Genomic DNA, 9,712 nt, shown 5'->3' with positions numbered 1-9,712 from the left:
CGCTGGGGGGCTTGGCCAGCTCTGTGGGCAGAGCAGCTCCCCCCTCACAGCCCAGGCTGGGCAAGGTCCCCTCCCCTGTCAGAAATGCAGCCAGATAGTTCCCCTCCCCTATCTCCAGGACTCGGATTGTGCGGCCTGCATCGCCCCTCTCCTGCCTATGGAGCTCAGCCGCCTTCCCCCTCAGCCTGTGGATGGAGGGCACTGGCCCTGTGTCCACCCCACACAAGGGCTGAAGGGGTAAATTAGGCCAATTAACCTGTAGACCACACCTGGAGGAGAGCCAGGGGGTGCTAAGGCCTAACTTACTGATGAAGCCCAGCTGAGGGAGGAGCTGGGCTGCGTTTATAAAGCCAGGAAGCTGGCAGCAGAAGGTGGCTGCAGGCTGCATTCACTCCCAGGAAGAGCCACCTACAGTTACTCCCTCTGAGGTGAGAGGTGGTTCACCCAGAGAAGAGGGGGACCAGAAGCTGTAGGAAGGAGCAACCAGGGCTGAGGGACAGCAGACCAGTTACTAGGTACAGGGTCCCTGGCCTGGAAGCTGGAGTAGTGAGTGACCCTGGTTTCCCTACCGGTTGCTAGGGAAGTGGCACCGTCAGGACAGTGCCCGAGAGGACGGCCTGGGACTGGTTGTGTGGAAGGACTTTGGGTAACCCCCAGAAGGGGAACCACGTAGTGACCTGGCCAGAGAGCCGAGTCCAGAATAGGTGGCTGCAGTTCCTGGAGTGAGAGGGGCCGCAGGGTGAAACAGGGTGAAGACATCGCCAGTGGAGGGTGCAGTGCCTGGCACAGCTAATCCCTAGGATGGCCAGGAGGAGGCGTCACCAGCAGTGAGTGCACCCTGGCAACACAGACATGCTCCCCTGCTGCCCACCAGGCCTGGCACCAAGCCCCCCTCAGCCAGGAGCTAGGGGTGACAAACCAAATCCATGAGCATGATGAGTGATTTCTGCTGCATGCCCCAGACAGGGTTCAGGTTCCCACTGGACAGTCCCTGCCTCAGTGAGCTCATGTGCCATTTCCACGCCTGCTACTGCTGCCCAGCGCCGCTCGGTCTCTGCATTGTCTGGCAGCCACGACAGGGATGTCCGTACCACAGATTCAGGGAGCCGGGGGGGGGCGGGGGCAACCTGCTGCCCACAACAGGCCTATCTCTGCCCTGCCTAGGAGATCCTGGGTCAGGGTTCGGGAAGAGGGAGCAGCCTGCACAGCTCAGGGAGGCTCTGCGCCGCCCTCCCTCTGCACCCAGTCATTTCAAGCTGGGGAGGGAGGGAGGAACAGGGCCCTGCTGAGCTGCCCCTCCTAGACGGAGGGGAGGTCCTCCAGGGGTGCAGGAGGAGCAGAGCCGGAGCTGACGACTTCTGCGGAGTTGAGGGGGCAGGAAAGGCGCAGAATAAGCTGATGCGGGGACAGAGTGGTGCAGAATGAATGGAAGTAGAATGGGGACAAGAGCAGGTGGGGACAAAATTAACTCCTTGGCAATTGTGCTTTGCGGGGAGAAACTGGCAGGCCTCCCAGCATGGCTGTAATTGGTGTGATTTCACCAAACGGGACATGAACTCTTTTTTTTGTTCCAAAGCTATTGGAGGGTACAGTGGGAACTTGTAAGCAGGCCCCTCTCGGCCCCAGCTTCCTCGCTCTGTGACCATCTCGCCGTGGACCGAAGCAGGTCTCACTGATTGTTCTCAATGCCCAGCCTCTCTTCCCACCCTGGAGGGCTCCCCAGAAACCCCCCGAGATGGGTGTGAAGAAAGAAACGCCCGGCTCGCAGCACTAGCCAGGCAAAGGGCTTGAGTTTCGTCTTTAATTACAGAGGGACGTTAACATTCAAATGCCCCTTCGCTTGGGGGTCCCCTGCTGTGCCCCCTCTCAGGTAGAGAACAGAACACCCCCCCCCTCTTCTCGCTTGCCCACAGTTCTTGCTGGACCAGCGCTGGGTGCCCTGGCCAGCGACTGGGGAAGTGAGCAGGCTGAGAGGCCAGCTTCCAACCCATCTCCAGCACCGTTCGAGAACACTGTTTATGGCACCATTTGGCTCAGGGGAATGGTATTATCCCCCTTTCCAGCTTAGGAATGATTCAAGGAGGAGTCCTAACCCCGTCTCCTGCCTGGTCAGCTCCCCAGGCGGTGTGAAGGGCTTGTCTCGCAGCAGGTGGATGATGGACAGGCTGAGGCTGAGGGCAGCTGCGCCCAGTGGTGTCCCTGCCCGTGCCCATGCGGGCTGGGCTGTCTGAACCGCGCGCTGGGCTCTCAAGGCACGTCTGGATCAGAAGTGGGTCTTGCTGCAGGACACTCAGGCAGCTTCTCTCCTGTGGCTTCCCAGCTCTCTCTCTCTCTCTCCCATCCCATCCATACGCCGGAGAGCTGGGATTGAGGGCGAGTGACAGAACCGTGTGGGTGGGGAGCCCCAAGTGGGCATGGCAGGGCCGGGCTGAAGTGAGGATCTAGAGAAGGACTGCGATGGCTGGCTGTCAGGAATGAGGGGCACCAGCAGAGCTGGTGGGGGAGGGAGCCCCTGGATTAGCAGGGGGCTGCAGGTTGAGTCTGAAATGCATGAGCAGAACCAGGGTGACATGGAAGGACTGGAATACAGGGGGTTGGTGTGGAGGGGAGTTGCAGAGCAGTGTATGTGGGGGAGCCCAGGGCTGGGATAGCACGGCGGGGAGGGGGATTACAGGTTGGCACTGACAGCACAGCACCTGCCCGCACTTTGTCCAGCTCAGAGCAGAGTAACTGGTCCCTCGGAGTGGTGAGCCGTGCGAGTCACTAGTCCCCCACCACTAGAGGCAGGCTGCCTGCTGGCTCAGGGGGTCATGCACAGCCCAGGCGCTGTCCCTGTCCCTCTGCAGGGGGGCAGCGTGGGTACGCTCATGCCTCAGGAGATGCGTCTTCCTGCTGAAGCTCTTGCCACACTGGGTGCAGATGTAGGGCCGGTGCCCCGTGTGCACGGCCTGGTGCCGGACCAGGTTGGTCTTGGAGCTGAAGCGCTTGCCGCACAGGCTGCAGCCGTGGGGGCGGGTGCCGGTGTGCACGGCCTGGTGCCTCACCAGGTGGGACTTGCGGCTGAAGCCGCGGCTGCACTGCTCGCAGATGTAGGGCCGCTTGCCTGAGTGGGCCTTGGTGTGGGCGATGAGGTTGGGCCGGGAGCTGAAGCTGCGGTCGCACTGGGGGCAGGCGAAGGGGCGCTCGCCGGTGTGGACGCGGCGGTGCCGCACCAGGTGCTGGTTGTGGGTGAAGCTGCGGCCGCAGTCGGGGCAGGCGAAGGGGCGCTCCCCGGTGTGCGTGCGCTGGTGTGTGGTCAGGTTGGGCTTGTGGCTGAAGCTCTTCTCGCAGTAGGCGCAGGCGTAGGGCTTGAGGCCCATGTGGCTGCGCAGGTGGGCGGTCAGGTGGCGCTTGTCGCTGAAGCCGCGTCCGCACTCGGCGCAGGAGAAGGGCCGCCCCTCCAGGTGCAGCCGCTGGTGCGACGTCAGGTTCTTCTTCCAGCTGAAGCTTTTGCCGCACTCGGGGCAGGTGAAGGGTTTCTGCTCCGGCGAGGACCCTGGGGGTGGCACTGCCACTTCTGGCAGCCTGCAGGGGGCACTTGTCTCCAGCTGGGCCAGTGCCCCCGGCTCTGGCTCCGGCTCCGTGTGCACGCGCTGGTGCCGCACCAGATGCTGCTTGTGGGTGAAGCTGCGGGCGCACTGGGCGCACTGGTAGGGACGCTCCCCGGTGTGGATGCGCTGGTGCCGGATCAGGTGCGTCTTCTTGCGGAAGCTCCGGCCGCACTCGGCGCAGGGGAAGGGCCGCTCCCCGGTGTGCGTCTTCTGGTGCGATCCCAGGTGGATCTTCTGGCTGAAGCAGCGGCCGCACTGGGCACACTGGTAGGGGCGCTCGCCCGTGTGGATGCGCTGGTGCCGCGTCAGGTGGGCCTTCTTGCTGAAGCCCTTGCCGCACTGGGCGCAGGGGAAGGGCCGCTCCCCGGAGTGGGTGCGCTGGTGGGCCACCAGGTTGGGCTTCTGGCTGAAGCTGCGGCCGCACTCCCCGCAGGCGTAGGGGCTCTCCCCGGTGTGTACCCGCTGGTGGAGCCGCAGTGTCAGCTTGTCCTTGAAGCGCCGCTCGCACTCGGTGCAGCCGTACGGCTTCTCGGTCAGGAGCTGCCACTGCTGCAGGGCCAAGCCCGGGAGGTCGCCGTAGCTGCCGTAGTCCTCCAGGCTCGGCCTCTCCAGCTTGCACGCGCCCAGGTAGCCGTGGCCCCCGTCGGGGTGCAGCAAGCCGCTGCCCTGCAGCTGCCCCGACAGCAGCGCCTCCGCACTGAGACTCGCAGGCCACTCCTCATAGTCCTCCTCCACCTTCACCGTCCGGATGAGCCAGTCATCTGCCCGGGGAGAGAGAGATGGAGAATCAGACAGCCCAGCACGTCGGGTAACCCACCGACCCCCAGCCATGTCCCTGGCTTCTTCAGGGACAGAACCACGCCCAGCAATTCCAGTACCTCCCCCTGCTGAGTTACCGGAGCTGCTCCCGCGGCCCAGCGAGTCCTGAGAACCAGGGCCAGGGATGTGAGCGGGCCCTGAGTGGTCCCCTCGCTCGCCAAGGGCTGACTGAGCTGTGGAGACCTATCTCCTAGAACTGGAAGGGACCCCGAAGGGTCATCGAGTCCAGCCCCCTGCCTTCACTAGCAGGACCAATTTTTGACCCAGGTCCCTAAGTGGCCCCCTCAAGCTTGAACTCATAACCCTGGGTTTAGCAGGCCAATGCTCAAACCACTGAGCTACCCCCCCCCCCAGAGACTGAGCGCCTCTCACCGCAGGGCTGGGGCACATTGGCAGCGGATGGTGCCAGGGAGTTTGCTTGGCAGATACGGGGGGGTGGGGGGGTGGTCTCACCTGAGAAGCTGCTCTCAGGGCCTTTTCGTCCTTCCAGCCCCATCTGCTCCCCGCCACCATGCTGCTGCTGCTGCTCTCGCTCACCTTGCGGGACGATCTCGGGCTTGGGCACTACGGATCCTGTCAGAGGGAGAGAGAATCAAGCCCAGATTCCCCCACGCTTTAGGAAGTGTCACAAGCAGCCCAGGAGTGGCTGGCTGCACCTCCCTCCAGCTCCCTCGGGTTTTATAAAGTCGCCCCTCACCCGTGGTGTCAGGGCACCTGCAGGGCAGCAAATCCTGGCTCTGGTGGCCCAAGAGGAGAGGGGAGTCCCACCGCCCCCCCTGCGAATGCCAGCAGAGGCTCCCTCCTGCACACAGCCCGGGGCTACCCGTAGCCGGCAGCAGCACTCGGAGAGAGGCAGCCCCGTAAGCCACCGCGACCCGAGCCAGTAAGCGTTTTGTTGGGCCAGAGCAATAGCCTAAACTGCCTGCAGCCAGGGCCAGGCAGCCAGCACCAGCGCCACGAGCCCCCAGCTCCAGTCTCCGGCGCAGCCCCCCGCAGACGCCTGCCAGGCGCGAGAAGGGCTCCTGCTTCCCACAGGAAAGGATGCAAACCTCAGGCCGAGCACCAGCGATGACAAGTCGCTGCAGCTGGGGTTCACCAGGACCTCCAGGCTGGGAGAGCAACAACCGTGCCCGGATCCTCCTGCCGCTGACACGGCTCAAGCACTGGTCAGTCCACATCCTTACTCTGCTTCCAGGACCTGGAGCATCTCGCTTGGGAAAGAGCCCTCCCCATGCCCCTCACTGACCTGGGCTGGCGCTGCCAGGGGCCTCCCTCTGCTCTGCCTCCCCAGGAGCCTTGGCACGAGGCTCTTCGGCTTGCTCAACCCGTGGGACAATCTCGGGTTTGGCGACGGGGGACCCTGCATGAGACACAACAGAGGCTGCTGGCCACGTGCAGGGCAGGCCGGGCCACCCGCCGGCTCTCGGGCACAGCAAACCCAGTCGCCCCAAAGCTGACGGAGGGTACGTTTAGGAGAGGAGTCCGGATAGGGCCTTACTCCCTGCGGAGAGAACGCTCCTGCACAGTGTCACTGGGCTGGGGTCGCAATGGCTTCTGGGAGCAACAACTCCACGCACCAGAGGGCCTGCCTGTTTGCAGCCAGTCGAGAGCCCCCGACACTGCCGGTGCGCCATTCACCAGCCCCCCAGGGAATTTAGGGGGAGGTGCCCCTCCCCGGAGCACTCCCTGCGCAATGCAGGGCACACACCGCAGGCGGGGGCTGCTTTTACCCAGAGCAATCATGGCATCATAGTTCTCCCTCATTCTGCTCCCGGTGCCGCTCTGCCACTGCTCCAGAAGGGAAGGGCGGTCCTGTCCTCACGCCTCGCTGGGACCTGCAACAACAAGAGACGCCCGCCCATCAGAACACGCGGCTGAGTGAGGAGCATGCTCAGTGGGGAGACCCCGGAGAACACACCCCAGCGCATCCCAGGGCTTTGGAAACGTCCCCGTGGGCTAATCCACTTCAGCTCTGGGCAGCATCACAGTCAGGGCTCGGTGCGCTCTGGGAGAAGCTGGGCCTACATTCTGCAGCAGCTTCAAATACATTTGGAACCGGAGCTTTCTGGGGACTCAGGGAAGAAGCTGAGTAACGCAGCGCAGCTTCACGCTCTATATTTGGATGTTAAATCCACTTTGCTTCATGCTGTCCCCACACACTCAGTTTTCAACGTGCTATCGAATCCTGGAACGAAATTACAGAACGGCTTTGCAGACATCTTCCGGGGGGAAGCTGACGGTCTCGGTCGCTGCGTGAGGGGCAATTGGCAGCTGGGAATGGGTGGAAGATTGATTGACAGTGTGGAGTCAACACATCGGCTGGACGCTTCTGCCCAAATAGTTAGCACTGTTGGGTTATTACTTGCCATCTGTAGGGTTCAGAGTTAACATCCCATTGAGATGAATGGGGCAATCCACACTCGTCCAAGCTAATGTCCCTTAACTCAGGCGGACATCTCTGCACGGCTTACACTTGACTCAAGCTTTCAGCGTTTCATTTGTTGCTATGAGGGCAAGAATCGTTTTTAAAGTAGGGCTGAGCTGCTGAGCCCAAATCCGCTCACAGGGCGGATGTTAGGATTAGGACGTCCATTGTGCCTTAGATGTTCGTCTTCAGGCTTGGCTCCAGGCCGCTAGGGACGCCTTTATCATTAGGATGCGGGATCTGCTTGCAGCCCTGTCCCCATCTTCTGGGAAATGAAAACTCTCGCTGGCATTAAACAAGGGATTGTGTGCGGCGGCATCACGGGGAGAGCAGACAAAACCCGCCTGCTGGGACTCAGTGATTCAGCTGGCCCAAGTGATCCATGCTCTGCTCCCTGTGTGCCTCGTGCCCCGTCGGGTACGTCTACACTGCAATAAACCCGTGGCACCGAGGTTCAGGCTGCAGGGCTATCACACCGCAGTGCAGCTGTTCTGGTTCAGGCTGGAGCCCAGGCACTGGGACCCTCTCACACTGTGGGATGTCAGAGCCCAGGCTCCAGCCCGAGCCTGGATGTCTACACAGCCTCGCAGCCCGCGCCTGGGCCAGCCGTGCCGCAGGCCTTTCACCGCGATGCACACGTACCCTTAGCGACTCCTTTTTACTCCTGAGTTGGGTGGGCTCCGCAGGGCCGAGAGAGGGGGCTGCATCCTACTCTGGCTCGTGCTCCAGTGGCAGCGATGGTGGGCGAGGAAGAACGGCCCAGCGGGGCTGTCAGAGCCCAGGCGGGCAGCTCGGGCTCTGAGCACACGTGGTCTGGGGCTGGCCGTGTCTCCTTAGCGTGCTAGCACGGGGCTGCGGAGGGAGGACAGCTTGGTGGGCTGCGTCGAGATGGACGTGTCCTGTCGGCGTGAGGGGGCTCTGTAGAGAAGACAAGGCTAGTGAGATGGCGCTGCGGCGTTCTCTCCGAGGCCTGTCATGGGCGCAGCACCTTAGCGAGCAGGTGCCAGCTTCCACAGCCACAGGTTTCTCTCTCCCGCAGGCCTCAGTTAACCCCTTCCTAGCCGTGTTGGCTGGCTGTGGTGTCCCCTTAGCTCACAGGGCTTCACGCCCCACTCCAGACAAGGCACGAGTGGCTCTTCAGTCTGTGCCTGGGCTCCCGCTGGCGTCTCCCTCCAGCAAGGAATCGCACCCCTGGGCTCAGCCCTCCTGAGATCGTCCCAGCAACTGAGGTGTCTCCCGCGGGTGCTGTCCCTCTTCCCCCTGCCCATGCAGTCTCTCCCCTGCCCTCCCCCAGCTGCCCAGCTCTTCCCTCTCTCTGGGCTGACTCTATCCCCTCCTCTTCCTACCCAGCTGCCTCCCCCTCCTCCCTTTCCCCTGCCACATGGCCTGGCCTCCCCTCTCCCTCCGCACAGACCCTCCCCCCCCCCCGACTCTTCCCCCCTCCCCTGCTGCACAGCCTCCCCTCCCCCCAGACTCTCCTCTCTCCCTCTGCACAGACCTCCCCCCGGCTGCACAGCCTCCCCTCCCCGCCCAGACTCTCCCCTCCTCCTCTGCACAGACCCTCTTCCCCCCCTCCCCTGCTGCACAGCCTCCCCTCCCCCCAGACTCTCCCCTCCCCCTCTGCACAGACCCTCTTCCCTCCTCCCCTGCTGCACAGCCTCCCCTCCCCCAGACTCTCCCCTCCCCCTCTGCACAGACCCTCTTCCCCCCCTCCCCTGCTGCACCGCCTCGCCTCCCCTCCCCCCACTCTGCACAACCCTTCTTCCCCCTCCCCTTCCTGTACAGCTTCCCTTCCCCTTCTGTGGAGGCTTCCCCTTCCCTCCCCTCAATTCTTGCTTCATCCCGCCCTCCTCTTCCTGCATCGTCTCGCCCCCTCCCCCAACTCTGCCTAGATTCTCCTCTTCCCCCCATCCTGTCTCCCTAGAACTTCTCCCCCCCTTCTGCCCCTCCCCTCCTCTCTAATCTCCCGCCCCTGCCTGGATGGTCTCCCCCTCCCATCCCGTCTCTCCCTTTCCCCCACACTCCCCCCCAGCCCCATTGTTAAGCCCCCCCGCGGGCAGAGCACAGGGCGCAGCGGGGGACCCAGGAGTCCGACTCCCCCCCGCTGCTGCATCGAAGAGGGGCAGGAAGCGGCACTGAGCTCTCCGCGCCCATCACCGCGGCATCGGGCGCCCCCTGCTCCAGCTGCCCCCCGCGCAATTCGGCCCCACGCGTGTCCTACCTGCGCGGCAGCCCCCACGGCCACGCGTGGCCCGGGACCGCGCCTGGGCAGGGGAACGAGGTCACCCCCCAGGCCGGGGGGCTGCAGGGCCCCCTGCTCCCTCCTGCCGGAGCCGCGCCAGCCACGAGCCGGGCTCGCAGGCGCCCGGGCAGCCCGGCTGGGGGAGCGGCTGGGCTGGCTGCGCCGGGCACCCTGGGAGCTGTAGTGTTCCTGCGGGGCCCCGCGGGGCCCGCGGCAGGGCGGGGACTACATCTCCCAGCAGCCAGCGCGCCAGGAGACCGCGCCAGCTGGCTGGGGTGCAGGAGAGAGCGGCCGAGCCCGGCGCTGCACACCTGGGGGCAGACTCCGCTGCCCCTCTGCGGAGAGCCGGCCGTGCTCCCTTTCTCCCTGCCTGGCCCCACGTGCCCGCGGCGTTGGGGGTCCCAGGAGATGAGAGAGACACGGGGGCGGAGGTCATGTCCTTTACTGGGCCAGCTTCTGGGGGGGGGGACAGCCCCGCCCTGCAGCCCCGAGCTCTGCTTCGGCTCTCGGGAAGGGGCTCTGAGCGGCACCGAAACGCAGGGCTGTTGCCAGGGCCCATGCAAGGTGGAGTTCAAACCTCTGCCCCATAGGACAAACAGCTGTCGCTTCCCCCAGCGTGTCCGGTGTACAGCGCCT

At 64.1% G+C, this 9,712-nt stretch overlaps 1 protein-coding gene across 7 annotated transcripts; it reads right to left on the bottom strand.

Moving 5' to 3' along the window:
* Positions 1-1,787: 1,787 nt before the first annotated feature.
* On the bottom strand, positions 1,788-9,270 carry ZNF467 (zinc finger protein 467). 7 transcript variants are annotated; one of them, XM_065586601.1, is made up of 6 exons: positions 9,056-9,269; positions 7,477-7,752; positions 6,140-6,244; positions 5,656-5,769; positions 4,863-4,982; positions 1,788-4,351 (listed from the first exon to the last, which is right to left on the bottom strand). In XM_065586601.1, exons 3-6 carry the CDS (start codon positions 6,171-6,173, stop codon positions 2,778-2,780), a joined length of 1,842 nt encoding a protein of 613 aa, XP_065442673.1. In that variant the 5' UTR covers positions 6,174-6,244; positions 7,477-7,752; positions 9,056-9,269; the 3' UTR covers positions 1,788-2,777. The 7 variants fall into 7 exon arrangements, with proteins under 7 accessions (XP_065442673.1, XP_065442675.1, XP_065442674.1 ...); XM_065586603.1 differs by lacking the exon at positions 5,656-5,769; XM_065586602.1 differs by lacking the exon at positions 7,477-7,752.
* Between the last annotated feature and the right edge of the window lie 442 nt (positions 9,271-9,712).

This window comes from Chrysemys picta, chromosome 2 (genome assembly GCF_011386835.1).
Source record: "Chrysemys picta bellii isolate R12L10 chromosome 2, ASM1138683v2, whole genome shotgun sequence".
Classification (NCBI taxonomy): domain Eukaryota; kingdom Metazoa; phylum Chordata; order Testudines; family Emydidae; genus Chrysemys; species Chrysemys picta.
Note: the sequence above shows the minus strand (reverse complement) of the source record. Positions and strands in the feature narration are given on the sequence as shown.

Coding starts and splice junctions, on each gene's coding strand:
- ZNF467 (XM_065586601.1), bottom strand. CDS start 6,173: ATGAGGGAGAACTATGATGCCATGATTGCTCTGG. Junction 4,983..5,655: donor CCCTGGCAGCGCCAGCCCAG/GTCAGTGAGGGG, acceptor TCCCTCTGACAG/GATCCGTAGTGCCCAAGCCC. Junction 4,352..4,862: donor CCCTGAGAGCAGCTTCTCAG/GTGAGACCACCC, acceptor CTCCCCGGGCAG/ATGACTGGCTCATCCGGACG.